At 44.5% G+C, this 24,908-nt stretch overlaps 1 protein-coding gene across 3 annotated transcripts in view; it reads left to right on the forward strand.

Annotated features, from left to right (window-relative positions):
• Positions 1–24,908, forward strand: part of ACOX3 (acyl-CoA oxidase 3, pristanoyl) — a 94,729-nt gene that overhangs the window by 40,876 nt on the left and 28,945 nt on the right. For all 3 annotated transcript variants that reach the window (XM_075857522.1, XM_075857529.1, XM_075857537.1), the window contains exons 9-12: positions 1,401–1,583; positions 15,685–15,807; positions 20,107–20,227; positions 24,756–24,878. In XM_075857522.1, coding sequence (XP_075713637.1) covers positions 1,401–1,583; positions 15,685–15,807; positions 20,107–20,227; positions 24,756–24,878 — 550 coding nt within the window. The remainder of the gene's footprint in view (positions 1–1,400; positions 1,584–15,684; positions 15,808–20,106; positions 20,228–24,755; positions 24,879–24,908) is intronic.

Here is a 24,908-nt window from a genome sequence, read left to right on the forward strand (position 1 = left end):
TATTACAATGTGGAGATAATCTGCAGAAACCACAATCGGGAGAGATGTCCGAGTTCATGACAGATGGAAGGTCTTTATTCATTGAATATAATAATGAGAAACCACCGACATTTTCCAGACTATTTACCCAGCTCATGGATTTACATTTTTATATTTTTCCCTTTTTATCAGTAGACGATCACAGAACACCTACCTAGAAATGTATTATTTTTTTCCACTATTTCAGAATATTTATTTTATTTTATTTGGTTTAATTTGCTTGTTTTTGAACAGTTATTATTGAATGTTTTTGTTTGGAGCGTTGCTAGTTTTAACCTAGAATGGAACCTCAAGCAGGAGAGGCGGGCAGCATGTAGGAGAGGCGGAGCAGCCTGTAGGAGAGGCGGAGCAGCCTGTAGGAGAGGCGGAGCAGCGTGTAGGAGAGGCGGAGCAGCGTGTAGGAGAGGCGGGGCAGCCTGTAGGAGAGGCGGAGCAGCCTGTAGGAGTGGCGGAGCTGCGTGTAGGAGAGGCGGAGCAGCCTGTAGGAGAGGCGGAGCAGCCTGTAGGAGAGGCGGAGCAGCGTGTAGTAGAGGCGGGGCAGCCTGTAGGAGAGGCGGAGCAGCGTGTAGGAGAGGCGGGGCAGCCTGTAGGAAAGGCGGAGCAGCCTGTAGGAGAGGCGGGGCAGCGTGTAGGAGAGACGGGGCAGCCTGTAGGAGAGGCGGGGCAGCCTGTAGGAGTGGCGGAGCTGCGTGTAGGAGAGGCGGAGCAGCGTGTAGGAGAGGCGGGGCAGCCTGTAGGAAAGGCCGAGCAGCTTGTAGGAGAGGCGGAGCAGCGTGTAGGAGAGGCGGGGCAGTGTGTAGGAGAGGCGGGGCAGCCTGTAGGAGAGGCGGAGCTGCGTGTAGGAGTGGCGGAGTGGCATGTAGGAGTGAAGGAGCTGCGTGTAGGAGTGGCGGAGCTGCGTGTAGGAGTGGCGGAGTCATTGTATTTTTTTATTTTATTTTTTTAAATACCCTGGACTCCTAGGAGATAGGTGGTAGAATCTGACATCTGTGTTCCCCTATTGATTTAGAGAAAAGGATTTCATGGTAACAAAAATAAAATCTTTTTCCATATGTCATAGCATCTTTCAAGGTGTCCATATACATTATATGAAAGTAGGCCTAACCCGACTATTTCGGTTGGATTTTAATATGCCCGATCCTTTGTTCCCGCAGCAGACAAGCCACTCCCAGAGGATGCTGTGCCAGCTTATTCCCCTCTCCCCATTGAAGCACATGCACGCTCAGACGAGCCAAGTACATGTAATGGGGATGTCGGGAGGAGTAGCTGTATGGCCACCTTTAGGCCCTAGGTTATTTTTATGCCTAGTTTTATATCAATGTAGATATTGAATACATCTTTTTTATATTGTTTTGATATAGGACCCAAAGCAGCGTCTCGGTGCATCTCTTGGCACGCTCTCCAGCGGACGGGTGTCAATCATTGGTATGGTAGTCACAAACTTGAAGCTTGCCATTATTATTGCAATACGTTTCTCGGCAACACGCCGCCAGTTTGGACCAACTGAAAAGGAAGAAATACCAGTTCTTGAGTATCAGTTGCAGGTACCAGTCCTTTATTTGATACATTCACTATCTCATCTGTTTCTATATATAACATCTGTATAAAGTTCTTAAGCAGAAGGTCTACAGCCAAACTGACGCCGAGTCTATCTAATGCCCCCAGCTCCAGTGGCTTGTCATTCTATGTCATTTATAATATATATCAATCTCTGTACAAATCATGTACGTCACTTGTTATAAGATTTTTGTGTCAACAGTCACACAGTATTCTGGTACAAGGACCAGCCGTCTCTCCTGACATATCTATTTTAGTACATAATTGTCGTCTCCATGAAATAACAATTCTGGAACATATTTTTTTTAGAACTTGTTCCTCTGTTATTCCTCCTAGAAATGTATGACTAAGTTTGACGGCTGATTGTTACAATTACCATTGTCAAAGAGGCGTGTCCCTACGTAGTTTCACTCTGTCAGTACTGATTGGGCAGTGTCAGTCTGTGTATGGACACACCCCCAAATAATAACACCTATTTGTCAATTTATGAATACATTTTTAGGAGGAATAATAGAGGTACAAGGTAGAGTTCTAAGAAAAGATGCTCCAGAATTGTTATTTCATGGGGAATACAATTATTTACTAGAACAGACATGTCAGTAGAGAGGACCGCTCCTCTTTAAAGTATTACTATCTGTTGGTGTTATATACTTTACCTTGAATTTGCAGTAGTCTCTTATGGGAGAAAAAGAATGATGATTCCCAATTCCACCCATGATAATGATCCTACACACAGTCCCACCCATGATAATGATCCTACACACAGTCCCACCCATGATAATGATCCTACACACAGTCCCACCCATGATAATGATCCTACACGCTGTCCCACCCATGATAATGATCCTACACGCTGTCCCACCCATGATAATGATCCTACACGCTGTCCCACCCATGATAATGATCCTACACACAGTCCCACCCATGATAATGATCCTACACGCTGTCCCACCCATGATAATGATCCTACACACAGTCCCACCCATGATAATGATTCTACACGCTGTCCCACCCATGATAATGATCCTACACGCTGTCCCACCCATGATAATGATCCTACACGCTGTCCCACCCATGATAATGATTCTACACGCTGTCCCACCCATGATAATGATCCTACACGCTGTCCCACCCATGATAATGATCCTACACGCTGTCCCACCCATGATAATGATCCTACACACAGTCCCACCCATGATAATGATTCTACACGCAGTCCCACCCATGATAATGATTGTACACGCAGTCCCACCCATGATAGTGATCCTACACACAGTCCCACCCATGATAATGATCCTACACGCAGTCCCACCCATGATAATGATCCTACACGCTGTCCCACCCATGATAATGATCCTACACGCTGTCCCACCCATGATAATGATCCTACACACAGTCCCACCCATGATAATGATCCTACACGCTGTCCCACCCATGCTAGTGATCCTACACACAGTCCCACCCATGATAATGATTCTACACACAGTCCCACCCATGATAATGATCCTACACACAGTCCCACCCATGATAATGATCCTACACGCTGTCCCACCCATGATAATGATCCTACACGCTGTCCCACCCATGATAATGATCCTACACGCTGTCCCACCCATGATAATGATCCTACACACAGTCCCACCCATGATAATGATCCTACACACAGTCCCACCCATGATAATGATCCTACACACAGTCCCACCCATGCTAGTGATCCTACACACAGTCCCACCCATGATAATGATTTTAGACGCAGTTCCCCCATGATAATGATTGTACACCCAGTCCCACCCAGGATAATGATTCTAAACGCAGTCCCACCCATGATATTTCTATATGCAGTCCCACCCATGATAATGATTCTACACACAGTCCCACCCATGATATTTCTATATGCAGTCCCACCCATGATATTTCTACACGCAGTCCCACCCATGATAATGATTCTACACGCAGTCCCACCCATGATAGTGATTCTACACGCAGTCCCACCCATGATAATGATTGTACACACAGTCCCACCCATGATAATGATTCTACACACAGTCCCACCCATGATAATGATGCTACACGCTGTCCCACCCATGATAGTGATCCTACATACAGTCCCACCCATGATAATGATCCTACACACAGTCCCACCCATGATAATGATCCTACACACAGTCCCACCCATGATAATGATTCTACACACAGTCCCACCCATGATAATGATTGTACACACAGTCCCACCCATGATAATGATTGTACACGCAGTCCCACCCATGATAATGATCGTACACGCTGTCCCACCCATGATAATGATCCTACACACAGTCCCACCCATGATAATGATCCTACACACAGTCCCACCCATGATAATGATCCTACACACAGTCCCACCCATGATAATGATTCTACACGCAGTCCCACCCATGATAATGATTGTACACACAGTCCCACCCATGATAATGATTCTACACGCTGTCCCACCCATGCTAGTGATCCTATACACAGTCCCACCCATGCTAGTGATCCTACACACAGTCCCACCCATGATAATGATTCTACACACAGTCCCACCCATGATAATGATCCTACACACAGTCCCACCCATGCTAGTGATCCTACACACAGTCCCACCCATGATAATGATCCTACACACAGTCCCACCCATGCTAGTGATCCTACACACAGTCCCACCCATGATAATGATCCTACACACAGTCCCACCCATGATAATGATCCTACACACAGTCCCACCCATGATAATGATTCTACACGCTGTCCCACCCATGATAATGATCCTACACACAGTCCCACCCATGATAATGATCCTACACGCTGTCCCACCCATGATAATGATCCTACACGCTGTCCCACCCATGATAATGATCCTACACACAGTCCCACCCATGATAATGATCCTACACACAGTCCCACCCATGATAATGATTCTACACGCTGTCCCACCCATGATAATGATCCTGCACGCTGTCCCACCCATGATAATGATCCTACACGCTGTCCCACCCATGATAATGATTCTACACGCTGTCCCACCCATGATAATGATCCTACACGCTGTCCCACCCATGATAATGATCCTACACGCTGTCCCACCCATGATAATGATCCTACACACAGTCCCACCCATGATAATGATTCTACACGCAGTCCCACCCATGATAATGATTGTACACGCAGTCCCACCCATGATAGTGATCCTACACACAGTCCCACCCATGATAATGATCCTACACGCAGTCCCACCCATGATAATGATTCTACACGCTGTCCCACCCATGATAATGATCCTACACGCTGTCCCACCCATGATAATGATCCTACACACAGTCCCACCCATGATAATGATCCTACACACAGTCCCACCCATGCTAGTGATCCTACACACAGTCCCACCCATGATAATGATCCTACACACAGTCCCACCCATGATAATGATCCTACACGCTGTCCCACCCATGCTAGTGATCCTACACACAGTCCCACCCATGATAATGATTGTACACGCAGTCCCACCCATGATAATGATCCTACACGCTGTCCCACCCATGATAATGATCCTACACACAGTCCCACCCATGCTAGTGATCCTACACACAGTCCCACCCATGATAATGATCCTACACGCTGTCCCACCCATGATAATGATCCTACACGCTGTCCCACCCATGATAATGATCCTACACACAGTCCCACCCATGATAATGATCCTACACGCTGTCCCACCCATGATAATGATCCTACACACAGTCCCACCCATGATAATGATCCTACACGCTGTCCCACCCATGCTAGTGATCCTACACACAGTCCCACCCATGATAATGATTCTACACACAGTCCCACCCATGATAATGATCCTACACACAGTCCCACCCATGATAATGATCCTACACACTGTCCCACCCATGATAATGATCCTACACGCTGTCCCACCCATGATAATGATCCTACACGCTGTCCCACCCATGATAATGATCCTACACACAGTCCCACCCATGCTAGTGATCCTACACACAGTCCCACCCATGATAATGATTTTAGACGCAGTTCCACCCATGATAATGATTGTACACCCAGTCCCACCCAGGATAATGATTCTAAACGCAGTCCCACCCATGATATTTCTATATGCAGTCACACCCATGATAATGATTCTACACACAGTCCCACCCATGATATTTCTATATGCAGTCCCACCCATGATATTTCTACACGCAGTCCCACCCATGATAATGATTCTACACGCAGTCCCACCCATGATAGTGATTATACCCGCAGTCCCACCAAATGATAGGGATTCTACACGCAGTCCCACCCATGATAATGATTGTACACACAGTCCCACCCATGATAATGATTCTACACACAGTCCCACCCATGATAATGATGCTACACGCTGTCCCACCCATGATAGTGATCCTACATACAGTCCCACCCATGATAATGATCCTACACACAGTCCCACCCATGATAATGATCCTACACACAGTCCCACCCATGATAATGATTCTACACACAGTCCCACCCATGATAATGATTGTACACACAGTCCCACCCATGATAATGATTGTACACGCAGTCCCACCCATGATAATGATTCTACACGCTGTCCCACCCATGATAATGATCCTACACACAGTCCCACCCATGATAATGATCCTACACACAGTCCCACCCATGATAATGATCCTACACACAGTCCCACCCATGATAATGATTCTACACGCAGTCCCACCCATGATAATGATTGTACACACAGTCCCACCCATGATAATGATTCTACACGCTGTCCCACCCATGATAATGATTCTACACACAGTCCCACCCATGATAATGATCCTACACGCTGTCCCACCCATGATAATGATCCTATACACAGTCCCACCCATGCTAGTGATCCTACACACAGTCCCACCCATGATAATGATTCTACACACAGTCCCACCCATGATAATGATCCTACACACAGTCCCACCCATGCTAGTGATCCTACACACAGTCCCACCCATGATAATGATCCTACACACAGTCCCACCCATGCTAGTGATCCTGCACACAGTCCCACCCATGATAATGATCCTACACGCTGTCCCACCCATGCTAGTGATCCTACACACAGTCCCACCCATGATAATGATTCTACACACAGTCCCACCCATGATAATGATCCTACACACAGTCCCACCCATGATAATGATCCTACACGCTGTCCCACCCATGATAATGATTGTACACGCAGTCCCACCCATGATAATGATTCTACACGCAGTCCCACCCATGATAATGATCCTACACGCTGTCCCACCCATGATAATGATTGTACACGCAGTCCCACCCATGATAATGATTCTACACGCAGTCCCACCCATGATAATGATTCTACACGCAGTCCCACACATGATAATGATTCTACACGCAGTCCCACCCATGATAATGATCCTACACACAGTCCCACCCATGCTAGTGATTCTACACACAGTCCCACCCATGATAATGATCCTACACACAGTCCCACCCATGATAATGATCCTACACGCTGTCCCACCCATGATAATGATCCTACACACAGTCCCACCCATGATAATGATCCTACACGCAGTCCCACCCAGGATAATGATTGTACATGCAGTCCCACCCATGATAATGATTCTACACGCAGTCCCACCCATGATAATGATTCTACACGCTGTCCCACCCATGATAATGATCCTACACGCTGTCCCACCCATGCTAGTGATCCTACACGCAGTCCCACCCATGATAATGATTCTACACACAGTCCCACCCATGATAATGATTCTACACGCTGTCCCACCCATGATAATGATCCTACACACAGTCCCACCCATGATAATGATTCTACACACCGTCCCACCCATGATAATGATCCTACATACAGTCCCACCCATGATAATGATCCTACACACAGTCCCACCCATGATAATGATCCTACACACAGTCCCACCCATGATAATGATCCTACACACAGTCCCACCCATGATAATGATCCTACACGCTGTCCCACCCATGCTAGTGATCCTACACGCAGTCCCACCCATGATAATGATTCTACACACAGTCCCACCCATGATAATGATCCTACACGCAGTCCCACCCATGATAATGATCCTACACACAGTCCCACCCATGATAATGATCCTACACGCTGTCCCACCCATGATAATGATCCTACACACAGTCCCACCCATGCTAGTGATCCTACACACAGTCCCACCCATGATAATGATTGTACACGCAGTCCCACCCATGATAATGATTCTACACGCAGTCCCACCCATGATAATGATTCTACACACAGTCCCACCCATGCTAGTGATCCTACACACAGTCCCACCCATGATAATGATTCTACACGCAGTCCCACCCATGATAATGATTGTACACGCAGTCCCACCCATGATAATGATTCTACACACAGTCCCACCCATGATAATGATTCTACACACAGTCCCACCCATGATAATGATTGTACACGCAGTCCCACCCATGATAATGATTGTACACGCAGTCCCACCCATGATAATGATTGTACACACAGTCCCATTCATGATAATGATCGTACACGCAGTCCCACCCATGATATTTCTACACCCAGTCCCACCCATGATATTTCTACACGCAGTCCCACCCATGATATTTCTACACCCAGTCCCACCCATGATATTTCTACACGCAGTCCCACCCATGATATTTCTACACGCAGTCCCACCCATGATAATGATCCTACACGCAGTCCCACCCATGATAATGATTCTACACGCAGTCCCACCCATGATAATGATTCTACACGCAGTCCCACCCATGATATTTCTACACACAGTCCCACCCATGATATTTCTACACACAGTCCCACCCATGATATTTCTACACGCAGTCCCACCCATGATAATGATCCTACACGCTGTCCCACCCATGATAATGATCCTACACACAGTCCCACCCATGATAATGATCCTACACACAGTCCCACCCATGCTAGTGATCCTACACACAGTCCCACCCATGATAATGATCCTACACACAGTCCCACCCATGATAATGATCCTACACGCTGTCCCACCCATGCTAGTGATCCTACACACAGTCCCACCCATGATAATGATTGTACACGCAGTCCCACCCATGATAATGATCCTACACGCTGTCCCACCCATGATAATGATCCTACACACAGTCCCACCCATGCTAGTGATCCTACACACAGTCCCACCCATGATAATGATCCTACACGCTGTCCCACCCATGATAATGATCCTACACGCTGTCCCACCCATGATAATGATCCTACACACAGTCCCACCCATGATAATGATCCTACACGCTGTCCCACCCATGCTAGTGATCCTACACACAGTCCCACCCATGATAATGATTCTACACACAGTCCCACCCATGATAATGATCCTACACACAGTCCCACCCATGATAATGATCCTACACACTGTCCCACCCATGATAATGATCCTACACGCTGTCCCACCCATGATAATGATCCTACACGCTGTCCCACCCATGATAATGATCCTACACACAGTCCCACCCATGCTAGTGATCCTACACACAGTCCCACCCATGATAATGATTTTAGACGCAGTTCCACCCATGATAATGATTGTACACCCAGTCCCACCCAGGATAATGATTCTAAACGCAGTCCCACCCATGATATTTCTATATGCAGTCACACCCATGATAATGATTCTACACACAGTCCCACCCATGATATTTCTATATGCAGTCCCACCCATGATATTTCTACACGCAGTCCCACCCATGATAATGATTCTACACGCAGTCCCACCCATGATAGTGATTATACCCGCAGTCCCACCAAATGATAGGGATTCTACACGCAGTCCCACCCATGATAATGATTGTACACACAGTCCCACCCATGATAATGATTCTACACACAGTCCCACCCATGATAATGATGCTACACGCTGTCCCACCCATGATAGTGATCCTACATACAGTCCCACCCATGATAATGATCCTACACACAGTCCCACCCATGATAATGATCCTACACACAGTCCCACCCATGATAATGATTCTACACACAGTCCCACCCATGATAATGATTGTACACACAGTCCCACCCATGATAATGATTGTACACGCAGTCCCACCCATGATAATGATTCTACACGCTGTCCCACCCATGATAATGATCCTACACACAGTCCCACCCATGATAATGATCCTACACACAGTCCCACCCATGATAATGATCCTACACACAGTCCCACCCATGATAATGATTCTACACGCAGTCCCACCCATGATAATGATTGTACACACAGTCCCACCCATGATAATGATTCTACACGCTGTCCCACCCATGATAATGATTCTACACACAGTCCCACCCATGATAATGATCCTACACGCTGTCCCACCCATGATAATGATCCTATACACAGTCCCACCCATGCTAGTGATCCTACACACAGTCCCACCCATGATAATGATTCTACACACAGTCCCACCCATGATAATGATCCTACACACAGTCCCACCCATGCTAGTGATCCTACACACAGTCCCACCCATGATAATGATCCTACACACAGTCCCACCCATGCTAGTGATCCTGCACACAGTCCCACCCATGATAATGATCCTACACGCTGTCCCACCCATGCTAGTGATCCTACACACAGTCCCACCCATGATAATGATTCTACACACAGTCCCACCCATGATAATGATCCTACACACAGTCCCACCCATGATAATGATCCTACACGCTGTCCCACCCATGATAATGATTGTACACGCAGTCCCACCCATGATAATGATTCTACACGCAGTCCCACCCATGATAATGATCCTACACGCTGTCCCACCCATGATAATGATTGTACACGCAGTCCCACCCATGATAATGATTCTACACGCAGTCCCACCCATGATAATGATTCTACACGCAGTCCCACACATGATAATGATTCTACACGCAGTCCCACCCATGATAATGATCCTACACACAGTCCCACCCATGCTAGTGATTCTACACACAGTCCCACCCATGATAATGATCCTACACACAGTCCCACCCATGATAATGATCCTACACGCTGTCCCACCCATGATAATGATCCTACACACAGTCCCACCCATGATAATGATCCTACACGCAGTCCCACCCAGGATAATGATTGTACATGCAGTCCCACCCATGATAATGATTCTACACGCAGTCCCACCCATGATAATGATTCTACACGCTGTCCCACCCATGATAATGATCCTACACACAGTCCCACCCATGATAATGATCCTACACACAGTCCCACCCATGATAATGATTCTACACGCTGTCCCACCCATGATAATGATCCTACACACAGTCCCACCCATGATAATGATTCTACACACCGTCCCACCCATGATAATGATCCTACATACAGTCCCACCCATGATAATGATCCTACACACAGTCCCACCCATGATAATGATCCTACACACAGTCCCACCCATGATAATGATCCTACACGCTGTCCCACCCATGCTAGTGATCCTACACGCAGTCCCACCCATGATAATGATTCTACACACAGTCCCACCCATGATAATGATCCTACACGCAGTCCCACCCATGATAATGATCCTACACACAGTCCCACCCATGATAATGATCCTACACGCTGTCCCACCCATGATAATGATCCTACACACAGTCCCACCCATGCTAGTGATCCTACACACAGTCCCACCCATGATAATGATTGTACACGCAGTCCCACCCATGATAATGATTCTACACGCAGTCCCACCCATGATAATGATTCTACACACAGTCCCACCCATGCTAGTGATCCTACACACAGTCCCACCCATGATAATGATTCTACACGCAGTCCCACCCATGATAATGATTGTACACGCAGTCCCACCCATGATAATGATTGTACACACAGTCCCACCCATGATAATGATTCTACACACAGTCCCACCCATGATAATGATTGTACACGCAGTCCCACCCATGATAATGATTGTACACGCAGTCCCACCCATGATAATGATTGTACACACAGTCCCATTCATGATAATGATCGTACACGCAGTCCCACCCATGATATTTCTACACCCAGTCCCACCCATGATATTTCTACACGCAGTCCCACCCATGATATTTCTACACCCAGTCCCACCCATGATATTTCTACACACAGTCCCACCCATGATATTTCTACAGACAGTCCCACCCATGATATTTCTACAGACAGTCCCACCCATGATATTTCTACACCCAGTCCCACCCATGATAATGATTCTACACGCAGTCCCATCCATGATATTTCTACACACAGTCCCACCCATGATATTTCTACACACAGTCCCACCCATGATATTTCTACAGACAGTCCCACCCATGATATTTCTACAGACAGTCCCACCCATGATATTTCTACATGCAGTCAACCCCATGATAGTGATTGGATCATTGGGGTAAGTAAAAGATGATGGTAAATTTGAGGTAGAATTACTGTTTTGCAGTTTTGTATCCTGAGCAACATTCACCATTAATTCCGGATGGACTAAAGAGAAACATGAGATTTAGATTCTATTGCCTGTGCCAAGTATATGTGTAGAATAACGACAATCCTTACAGCTCAGATGGTGACCATGACGTTAAAAGAAACGTTGCCATTTAGACCATCGTGCCTGTGCCAAGGATATGTGTACAATAAAGTAAACCACGAGGGCTCGTACGGGGCTCATAGAGTTGACGTCTTCATGGGCATCTCCCTACCGCATGGCCGGTGCACATCTGCTGAAAAACCATGGGCTCCATGATTTTTCCTGTGGGCGTCCTCTCCTCCTTACACCTTTTTGAACCTGAAATTCTATTTCTACCACTTGATAGTTCGGATAAAGGAGTATATCGCCAATAATTAAGAGACTAATCCAATTCTAGGAGGTCGTGGAGTAAATCCCAGTAAACCTGTGCTTATAAATGGACCACTGCTTCTCTTTACGGTAGTATAGAATATCCATGTTACAGGGCAACACAAAGTAATAGCGAAGTTTACAATAGAACTGAACACTTTCGTTACTTATTGACCAGGTTGCGACCCAATGTTTTTTTATTTTACCCGGTGTAACCCAGCGCCTGTGCGTTTTATATACGTATATCCTTTTCTATTTGGGTGGAGATATTCCTCATTCCACATCACTCACTAAGGCATTTTTACCATTAAGAATCCTCAAATTTCTCTTGTTAAAAAATTTGAATTTTATTTCTTGGAATAATGAGGATGACATTTACATAAGAGGAAAAATGATACTAATGGTGGAAAAACACACATCATGTTTATGCAGCACTTCAAATTGGCCAATTTTACTGCAAGGTGGAGCAAAAATATAAATTTCCTGACAGACGGGATTAGACTAGAAATAATTCTTGATTGCACAAGTGCCCTGCCAATAAAGCCAGGCAGCTCTGATACAGACCCTACATAATATGGAGATGTAGTGCGTTTGTTGTTGACCCCAAGGAGACCTCCACCTAGGTTGGCCCTGTCAAAATTTTCTGTAGGGTGGAATGGGAAAGAAACGGTTATTCCTCCATTTTTTGGAAGTTTCATTTTTACGCCATTCACCATTCAGTAAAAACGACATGTTAACTTTATTCTGCGGGTCAATACCATTACGGCAATATCAAATTTAAATAGTTTTCTTTAAAATGCTTTACTACTTTTACAAGGAAAAAAATTATTGTTAAAAATGTAATTTGTTTTGTGTCGCCATATTCTGAGAGCCATAACATTTTTATTTTTCCGGTTGATTGAGCGGTATGAGGGCTTATTTTTAGCGGGCGAGCTGTAGTTTCTCTTGGTACCATTTTGTTCTACATGGGACTTTTTGATCACTTTTTATTCCATTTTTCGTGGGAGATAAAGTGACCAAAAACCGGCGATTCTGGCATTTACATTTTTTTTTACGGCGTACACCGTGCGATTTAAAAAAAAAAAAATATTTTACTGACGTGGCGATGCCAGTAATATTAATTTTCTTTTTTTACATTGTGTTTGGGGGAAAATGAGAAGAGGTTTTTTTTGTTTTTTACTTTTCATTAGGCCCCCAGGCTGCCATGCCAACCATCGGCACCTGACATTTAGCGTCACGGTGGGGTTAGCGATGGAACGTCAGAGGGGGCCACCCCCCCTGTTCCTAGCTTCTTCGATGCCATGGATTCCGCTCAATACACCGAATAGTTGGCTGTTACATACAACCGACATGCTCGTTCTTTGGAGCGGGCACAGCCCAGGACCCCGCTCCATACTCCCCCACCCAACCTTTGCCGTATATGAACGGCGGATGTCGGGAAGGGGGTAATATGCCAAGCCACCTTAAGAAAATATCCTATATTGTCTGAATCTTTAGCAGGATCCAGTTGAGGAGAGAAGAACCAAATCGGCCGAATGAGCATTCTTTTGAACACTCGTTTTCAGTTATTGGGCCGGTAAACAGAGCAGCAATCAGCCAATAGAGAAGCAAACGCTCGTTCGTCGGCGGATTACATATTTTCTGCAGGCTGAAAAAATCATCGCTGTTGGCAGCACATCTCCCTGTGTAAGAGTATGTTCACACGGCCTATTTTCGGCCGTTTTTCGGGCCATAAACGCCCGAAAAACGGCCGAAAAATCTGAAGCCGAACGCCTCCAAACATCTGCCCATTGATTTCAATGGGAAAACGGGGTTCTGTTCCGACAGAGCGTTTTTCGCTGCGTTTTTTGACGCGTAAAAAAACGGCCGCGTAAAAGAAGTGCAGGACACTTCTTGGGACGTTTTTGGAGCAGTTTTCCATAGACTATTGAAAAAAGCTCAAAAAACGGCCGTAAAAAACGCAGCGAAAATCGCGAGTGGCACAAAAAGGCTATGTTCAGACGGAGTATTTTGCAGAGTTTTTTGACGCGGAAACCGCGTCGCAAAAACGGCCAGAAAATGCCTCCCATTGATTTCAATGGGAGGCGTCGGCGTCTTTTTCCCGCGAGCAGTAAAACTGCCTCGCGGGAAAAAGAAGCGACATGCCTTATCTTCGGGCGCTTCCGCCTCTGACCTCCCATTGACTTCAGTGGGAGGCAGAGAAAGTGTATTTCGCAGTGTTTTATGCCCGCGGTGCTCAATGGCCGCGGGCGAAAAACGCCGCGAAAAACTCAGCGAAAATCGGCGTGCAGGGAGAGGAAAATCTGCCTCAAACTTCCAAACGGAAATTTGAGGCAGATATTCCTCCTGCAAAATACTCCGTGTGAACATAGCCAAAACGTCTGAAAATCAGGAGCTGTTTTCTCTAGAAACCAGCTCCGTATTTTGAGACGTTTTTGACTCTGCGTGTGAACATATCCTAAACGGGATGAGCTGCTGACAATTCTGCAAATTGATAGGGACCGAACGATCGTATTAACGATTGTTCGTCCCCATACAGTGTAGCATCGGCCCGTGTAAAAGGCCCTATTACAGAGCGGCGAGCGGTTTGTTATATCATTGATCGGCGCTCCTTAATGGTAGAAATCTGCCCGTGTAAACCAGCCTTTAATGTGAGGAGTTTAGAGAATTGAGTGGCTTATCAATCAGAGCTATGAGTGAAGTAAAATGTAATCCACTCCAATGATGGTCTCATAAAGGAGGTCATCACTGGGCCCCGCAACCTGCATGCTGCTGAAGGCAGGCTATTGTTTACCTTCATCTGTCGGCCCCTTTGGCACCCTCATTGCTCCATTTCGAGTCCACTTCTAGAATAAAGATCATTTTTTGGAGGCTGAGTTTCCCTTTATGGTTGCGTTTTACATCATTGGACAGGTTATTATAAAAAGAAAAAACTTTTTGTAAAATAGCCCCAGTCTGTTCGGTCATTCAGTTTTTCTTTGACTTTGGCTTCACTCTGACAGCAGTCATTTTATCAATAGAACAGATTTTCATGAAGAACTTGTATTAAGACCTGGAGAAGGTGTCGGTCTTATCGATTGTCATCCTAACACCTTCTACTGACTAGATGTCGTACTCTGGTTTGTTCCTTTTAACATTTTTTTATTTTTTTTCCAGCAATGGAGACTGATCCCTTATCTGGCCGCAGCCTATGCTTTAGACTACTTCTCCAAGAGCTTCTTTTTTAACTTAATTGAACTTCAGATCGGGATTCTTATGAAAGATCGGAGCCCAAGACAGGTAAATACTGTAAATTTTATAAGTAATGACTTTTGGTCATTAAAGTTGTGATGTTTGTTAATGCTGTTCACAGATTTAATTATAGTGGTTTCACGCATATACTTTTTTTTGTCATATTCCGAGGGGGGGAGGCTGAGACTTCCACTAATCCCAAGAACGACCAGATCCATGGCCCTGGCGGAGAAATGGTCGCACAAGTTCAGTTAGTTTCCATTAAAGTGTAAGAGAGATACGGAAACAGTGGAATGAGCACCTTCACCTGTTCACCCATTTCTCCTATAGATTTTTCTGGAGAGTGACCACACAAGCACTGGAAATGGGGATCCCCATTCTTGGGATTTGGTGAAAGTCTCAGTCCGGCCTGGACAGATCTTAGCCATGTCTAGGATATAACGACACGCTGCTGTGCTGGATCAGCACGTCAATTGAAGTTTTGCCCCCCAGCAGTCAGAACAGAGCTCCCCTTGGCAGTGTCCATCACCACTTCTCCCCTGTAGTAGTAAAAACTGTGTCCTGTGTACTCCCCTCTATTTCCCCAGTAGTCAGAACAGGCCCCCACTTCCCTATTAGTCACAGTAATGCCAGTTGCACACGACTGATGTGCCACTCGGGCCGTTTTTTAATGGCATCCAAGTGGCATCCGATAGTCTTCATGGACCCATTCACTTTAGCGCGTGAATCGGGACCGTGAAAACTGACCCGATTCTCGGATCTGTGGATAGATAGGACATGTCCTATCTTTCCACGGATCACTGACGGGACTCGGCGGGCGCACACTGTCATGTGCATGTGCTTCCTTCATCTCCATCCGCCCTTGTATTCAACTACTGTACACTTCTGCGATGTGCCCTCTGGTGGTGGTGATTTCTTTTTCTCTGTTTTTCCTCATTGAAGTCAATACATGAAAATGCTAAATTACCATTGAACGTGTTTTGTCTTTTTTCTTTTTGCAATATGTGAATGGAATTCTTAAAATATTATGTATTTCAATGTAACAGTATAAAAACACAAATTGGGTGCATAGGAACATGGTGATAGTACACGGCTACGTAGAGCAGTTTGGATCTTATTTCGGCAGCTTCTGTATATGGATATACACGAATACTAGATGGAGGCATTCTGCAATCTTGTAATTGGGACTTGTGTTTTTAATAAGCACTTTTCAGTACATTCTCCGCAGTTACCATATACGGTTACAATCTGACATTCTGGTAATCATCGATATACCCGAGCGTGCTCTTGGATTTAATCACATACTTAACTGTACTTCTTATTTATTTACTATATAGTCTTCAGTACAATATAGGCGACCAAGCCAGAATACATTTTTTGTGCCCAAGTTTGATCTCCCTGGGAGGTGTCTGGAATATTCTCTGTTCTTACAGTGAGATTTATTGTGAAATTATTTATTGCATTGTGTTTTTTTTGTGGGTATTTGTCTTATTCTCACACCCTATAAAAGAGCATATATAAATAATACACGTTGTAGTAGATAATGGGTTTTGAAACACCCAACTTTATATTTTATTGCCAATATGTAGAGTATCTTCCTTACCGGCACCGCCGCTGATCAGCTCTTTTGAAGGGGTCGTGGCCTTCATACGAACGCTGCTTCCTCTTCATTCCCTGTCTGCTCGTACTGTGAATCGCTGACACACTTTTAGTGGCGGTTCACAGTATTACAGCCTTCTCCCATTGAAGTGAATGGGAGGAAGATGTCATACTGTGAATCGCGGATACAAGTGCGTTGGCGATTCACAACGAGCAGTGACTGTAATGAAGGAAGCAGCGTTCGTATGAAGGCCACGACCCCTTCAAAACAGCTGATTGGTCGGGGTGCCGGGAGTCGCACCTCCACCGATCGGATGTTGATGGATAGGCCATCCATTTGTTATGATTGGATAACATCTTTAAGGTACTAAGCTGACTCCAGGACTTCGGGGCCAAACTTGTCCGGTGTTTGATTCTCTGGATTTACCCCAGTAGAGGGGAATCTGATCTAAAGGGGTTTATTGAACTGCCGTTGCTATGGGCAACAACAGATAGTTTACTCACGTACCGGAAGTTTATTGGAACAGAGCAGAAGGCACAGGAGCAAAAGGAAAATGGGTAGTCAGACACTCCAGGGTACAGCAATGATGTAGCAGAGCCGAGAATATAGTACAAAGGGGGTAATCCAGAAATGTAGTGAGAGATAGGGTCACAGCGGTAAATAGATTCAAGTATCTAAAGGAATCCACAACCATGTTAAGCATGAAAATAAATATTAAAATAAAATAACTGACCCTGAGGCCAGCGTGAACCGAATTCCAATAAAGCGCTCTTACTAGATGGACAGCTGTTCGCTCTGCGCTAGCACCGGCTGACATTCCTGCTAACCCCCACTGACACATTGCAGCCGCGGCTGACAGGGACAGGCAACGCCAGAGTGCGGAGAGGCGAGGACGTTAAACAAATCCCAGGCAGTGCCGCAGCCACCGCGTCCTTATTCCATCCAAATCATATATGATATTCTGTATAGGCCCAATTGTTGTTTCCAGTGTCCTCACAGCAGCACAGGCCGAGCTGTCTCAAGTTCATGAACCGCTTCCCTGACAAAATCATTCTACTAATATGCCAAAAAGCATATGTTTAGCTGACTGCTTTATTTCTGTCAGTAGGAAATTCTTTTTTTAAGCAAATTACCTCCGTCATTTTGTTTTACTCTGTGCTATTTTTTACTTCGATTTTTATAGTTTCCAAGTTAAAAATAAAACATCCAGAAATATAAATAGTAAAACTAAATAATAGACTTTGATAAAGAGAAAACTATTTACCTAAATTTTATTTGACTTTATGCTCAGTTTACACCATGTTTATACAGTACGCTCGGCGTATAGAGCGTGAAAGTCCAACATATGCGCTAAACAAAGAGCCCCAGTATATGCCACTGTATGCCCATTGTAAAAATATATATATATATATATATATATATATATATATATATATATATATATTGTGCAGTGTACTTTTTATTTCGGGACCTCCTCGCATTACGCATAGTTAACTGTTATTTTCAATACAGTTTAAAAAAACAAAAAGGGATGCCTCAAAACATCATATCTTAAAAGGACACCATTTGGCATATATCCAGTCAACTATACTGTATGGATACCCCCGATGTATAAACTGGAAGCATTTCACGACGTACAAAACAAGCGCTGTGGGAATAGATCACTACCTGACCTATACAAATATGTTATACGGGGTGAATAAAAAATCTCCATACATAGAAAATAGTGAGCCCATAGCAACCAATCACAGTGCAGCTTCCATGCTGCCTGAGCAGTTGAAGAAATGAAAGCTGAGCTCTCATTGGTTGCTATGGGCAACAAGGCCTAGTCTTCCTGAATGAGACCTATTGTTCTTTATATATGGAAACTTTTGTATCTGTGTGATATAAAAGTATTTCCAGAAATCCCATTTTTTTTTGCATGTTGTTGCATTAAATGGTTTCTGAACTTTTTCTAAATACGGTATAATTGTAGATGGACAGAATCTGCGCAAACATATAACACGGTTTATGAATTAATTAAGGGATCTTCTGGTATTATGTTAATCTAGCATTGTATTATATTTTGGGCTGCACCATTTTCCAGAGCTCTGTTGGCTGTCAGTGAATAAAAACATTATTTTCTTTTACATCAAGAGGCTGGTTTGTGATGGCCACGTTTTAGCACTACGTATTGTGGATGTAATTCCCGGCCCACCCATGGTTCTACTGAACTAAATGTATATCTCCATACGGTTTTATGGCGATGTAAGTTTGATTCAGTAGAAACGCAGGCCGCATTACGGCGATCTGAAACTGGCTATAGGCAGAGGCATAACTTGAAGCTCCTGAGCCCGAATGAAAAATTTGTCACAGGGCCCCTACCTACCATATAAGACTTTATAATGCTGGAGTCTTCTCATGTGGACAAGATGCTATTGGACCCTCTTAGGCACCAAGGCCCTGGTGCGACTGCCACCCCTTAAACCTACACCCTGGGCCCAATACAAGACGCAAAAAAATTTCGGCTTTCCATTGACAGAAAAAAAATGCTGCATGCCTCCATATTAAGGTACAGTGTGGGTGTAGTTCAGTAACTGCACCATACTCCTCAATTGATGTGCGCCATCTTGGGCAATAAGGCGCGCACCCTACACGGTAATTGCATACTGGCGGTCACTAGTGTTTCTCTGAGGATCACTTTTCTTGTGTGCATCCACTATAGGGAGTATTCCTTAACCTTACTCTTTTTTTTTTTTATTCTTCAGGCTGAACTTGGCAAAGAAATCCATGCCCTGTCCTGTGCGGGTAAGCCACTGGCCTCATGGACTGCGCAGCATGGGGCTCAGGAATGCCGGGAAGCATGTGGAGGTCATGGCTTTCTAGCTAGTAAGTGACCAGAAAGAGGATTACTGTCATGAGAGGGGACATGATTAGATCTCAGGATGAGTGATTTTTATGCCCCACGGATTATTAATCATAGTACAGAAAAATTCCAAGATATAATTAGGGATTACTGGATACATCTGTTTGTGTAACGCAGGTTAAGCAGATTGCAGACTGATAAGACATGTGCATTTGCCAAAACAAGTCATATCCAATTATTCGCAATTGCTGCAGGGAAGGGGCAGATAAGATCGCTCTTAAACAATAACTCCATTTTCACATCATGTCTTGATCCTAATTCTCTTATAAACGCTGAATATACATTTTTATCTTAGGTGTAGCTTGAAGCTCCTGGACCCTGATGGAAAATCTGTACCAATAACTGTATAGGATATTACGTAATTACGTTAACAGGATTATTTACAGTTAGCAATTAACCCTTGACTAGCTTAAAGGGGTTGTTACCAGAATCAAAAATTATCACCTTGCCGCTAATTTTCTGATCGTGGGAGCCCCACAGTCAGAACGGGAGTTCCAAACCCCTGTTCCTTCTCACTTCTCAACCGTAGTGATGAGTACATCGCCTCTCCAATCAAAGTCTGGGGGAAGGACGAAACAGCCGAGTACAGAGCTCAGCTGTTTCCGTTATTCTTATAGAACTTGAATGGAGAGGCGGGTGCTTGCTCTCCATTCAAGGAGGATCTGGGTGTTTGGGACCCTCGTTCTTGCAATTGGTGGGGATCTCAGTGGTGGGGCCCCCAGCGATCAGAAAATGATCACCTATTGTGTTGATAGTTGACGATTTTTGATTCTGGGAAGGAATACACCTTTTATGCTAAAATTACTTTTACAATGTATTTGTTAAGGGGTTTTCCCCACTGTTAGGATATGCCTTAATCATGTCTGGAAGCGCTGCTTTGCAGTAAAAATGCTGAAAAAACCTCTGTCCCTTTGTTTTCATGATCAGGGGTCCCGGACCCGAGCCCTCTATAATCAGAATGTTATACATATCCTAGCTATATGCCGTAACATGTTAAAATGGGAATGCCACTTTAAGTAGCCATTTGGTTTTCTCTCTGTGAACATGGTGTGTTTGAATACTGGCCACAGGCAGTGGTCCCCAATATCTCAAATCGGGGACTGGATTGTAACAGCAAATACGTACAGTGGATATAAAACGTCTACACACCCCTGTTAAAATGCCAGGTTTTTGTCATGTTACAAAATCAGTCCAAGATGAATAATTTCAGAACTTTGAAGAACAAACTGAAATCTTTTAGGGTGGGAAAATAAAAATAAAGAATAAAAATAATGTGGTTGCATAAATATGCACAACCTTAAACTAATACTTTGTTGAATTACCCTTTGACTTTGACAGCATTCAGTCTTTTTGGGTAGAAGTCTATCAGCATGGCACATCTTGACTTGGCAATTGTTGCCCACTCTTCCTTGCAAAAACGCTCCAAATCTGTCAGATTGCGAGGGCATCTCCTGTGTACAGCCCTCTTCAGGTCACCACACAGATTTTTCAATGGGATTCAGGTCTTGGCTCTGCCTGGGCCATTCCAAAACTTTGATCTTCTGGTGAAGCCATTCTTTTGTTGATTTGTAGGTTCTGCTTTGGGTCGTTGTCGTGCTGAAAGGTGTTATTCATCTTCAGCTTTTTAGCAGAGGCCTGCAGGCTTTGTGCCAATATTGGCTGATATTTGGAACTGTTCATAATTTCCTCCACTTTGACTAAAGCCCCAGTCCCAGCTGCAGAAAAACAGCCCCAAAGCATAATGCTGCCTCCACCATGCTCCATAATTCTGCCTCCACCATGCTCCATAATGCTGCCTCCGCCATGCTCCATAATGCTGCCTCCTCCGTGCTCCATAATGCTGCCTCCACCGTGCTCCATAATGCTGCCTCCACCATGCTCCATAATTCTGCCTCCACCATGCTCCATAATGCTGCCTCCGCCATGCTCCATAATGCTGCCTCCTCCATGCTCCATAATGCTGCCTCCACCGTGCTCCATACTGCTGCCTCCACCGTGCTCCATACTGCTGCCTCCACCGTGCTCCATACTGCTGCCTCCACCGTGCTCCATACTGCTGCCTCCACCACGCTTCACTGTGGGTATGGTGTTCTTTTGGTGATGTTGTTGTTTATGTGTTGGCTTTGCTACAAACATACCTTTTGGAATTATGGCCAAAAAGTTCAACCTTCAGCTCATCAGACCATAACACGTTCTCCCACATTCTTTTGGCAGACTTGATTTAGGTCTTTGCAAAACATAGCTGGGCTTGGATGTTTTTCTTTGTTAGAAAAAGCTTCCGTCTTGCCAACCTACCCCGCAGCCCAGACATATGAAGAATACGGGAGGTTGTTGTCACATGCACTAAACAACCAGTACCTGCCAGAAAGTCCTGTAGCTCCTTTAATGTTGCTGTAGGCCTCTTGGTAGCCTCCCGGACCAATTTTCGTCTTGTCTTTTCATCAAGTTTTGAGGGATGTCCAGATCTTTGTAATGTCACTGTTGTGTGAAATGTAATCCACTTCTTGATGTCTGTATTCCATGGTATATCTAATGCTTTGGAAATTCTTTGGTACCCTTCTCCTGACTGATGCCTTTCAACAATCAGATCTCTTTGATGTGTTGTAAGCTCTTTACGGACCATGGCTTTTGCGGTCACATGCAACAAAGCAAATGTCAGGAAAATCCTAATAGAACACCCGAACATTATATGGGGTTACTCAGAATCACTTTAAATAAAGGCAGCTGTGTACTGACTACTATTTAATATGAGTTTAAGGGTAGGGCCACACGGAGCGGCCCTGACACGGTCACAACGCGGCTAACAACTGCGCCGGCACCATGTTCAGTGCGGCTGTCACACAGCCTGCTAGTGGCCGCATGTTAACGCGGGTAAACAGTCCCTTTATCTTCAAAATTGTGCGGCCATGAATTAATACACCCTTTATGGCCACACGATTTTGCAAATTACAACAACTTACCTCCTATTCATTCTCAATGGCAGCGCCGGAAAAAACCCGAACACTGCACTCGGCTATCTCCGATAGGGAATGAATGGAGCGGCAGTGCACTTGTAACCGGAATACCTCTTAACGAGGTATTTGTCAGCCGCTACCACATAGTGCCAGCGCGGTTGTTGGCCACGTTGCGACCGTGTCAGAGCCGCTGCGTTTGGCCATACCCTAAATGTGATTGGCTAATTCTGAACACAACTACATCCCCAATTATAAGAGGGTGTTCTCACTTATGCAACCACATTATTGTAGTTTTGTTATTTTTATTTTCCCCCTCTAAATGATTTCAGTTTGTTTTTCAATGGATCTGTACAGATTATGGGTCACATTAAAGGAGGAAAAAGTTCTGAAATTATTCATCGTGTACTGATTTTTTGATATGACAACAACCTGCCATTTTAACAGGAGAGTGTAGACTTTTTATATCCACTGTATATAGTAAAATTCATCCAGTAATCCAGAAAATCTGATGGAGAATTGAAAGATCATCTGGAATCTCACAAGATTAGAGGCAGAAAACAAAGCAGAAATGAATTATTATGAGACTCTGTCAGCATTCATTGTGCAGTGTCAGACTGTGTGGGGATACACCTCATTAACAAGGGTAATGGTAACATGCAGTTGTCAATTTATCGATACATTTCCAGGAGGAATAACAGAGGAACGACGCAACACGGAGTTCTAAGAAAAGATACCCCAAAATGTATATTTTATTGTAAATAAAATTATTTACCAAAACAGACATGTCTGGAGAGCTGACTGGTCCTCTGTAAAGGAATTTTACTGTACATTACAGACTTTGAGTATGTTGGTACCTTCAGTTAGGGAACGGGTGACATGCTAATAACCTCTTCTGGCAAGTCACTGTTTTATATGCACATTTGCAACCAATGTTTTTTTTTTATATTGCTTGAATGCATCTCAAATAAATAAAAAAACAATACAACTTGCCAAATAAATATTGATCAAAAAATATTCTACTGTTTTGTGCATACAGCTCCTATGCAATCATATATGTCTCCCTGGTTACAGACTGCAGACAAATCCTGTATATTGTAGGATCAGGCAGTCATGCGTTACTCTCCCCTTCTGCCTCCTACAGAGAGAGTGGAAGAAGGAACAGATGGAGTGGAGTAACACATGACCGCAGGATTAGACTACACAAGGATTGTAGTCTGTTACCATGGAGACCCAAAGGTCTGCATAGGAGCTTTATGTATAAAATTGTTGGATAATCTTAATCAAGACTCCTTTTAATATTGTAGAAGCATTGGAGAAATAAAAATGAGGATTTGTTGCAAAGTGAAGGGTCTATTTTTGTTTTCTGTGTACAGTACTTTTGCCCTTTTCTAGATAGTTTGCTTTTAGCTGCAGCCTTTATTCATGTATATGTCATTGGTTATACATTCCTCATTTGATGTATGTTTGATATATGTGCAGTTTATTTTGCAAATTTAAGTCAGGTAACCATGAACACCACTTATTTTTCTATTTCAAGTGAATCGTTTAGGTGACATCCGCAACGACAATGATCCCAACTGCACTTATGAAGGAGATAATAATGTATTACTTCAGCAAACCAGCAACTATCTACTAGGTCTCGTCCATTCTATACATGAAGGTCAGTCTCTATGTTGTAACTGCTTTTCTT

The sequence above is a fragment of the Rhinoderma darwinii genome, chromosome 1 (assembly GCF_050947455.1).
Source record: "Rhinoderma darwinii isolate aRhiDar2 chromosome 1, aRhiDar2.hap1, whole genome shotgun sequence".
Taxonomy (NCBI): domain Eukaryota; kingdom Metazoa; phylum Chordata; class Amphibia; order Anura; family Rhinodermatidae; genus Rhinoderma; species Rhinoderma darwinii.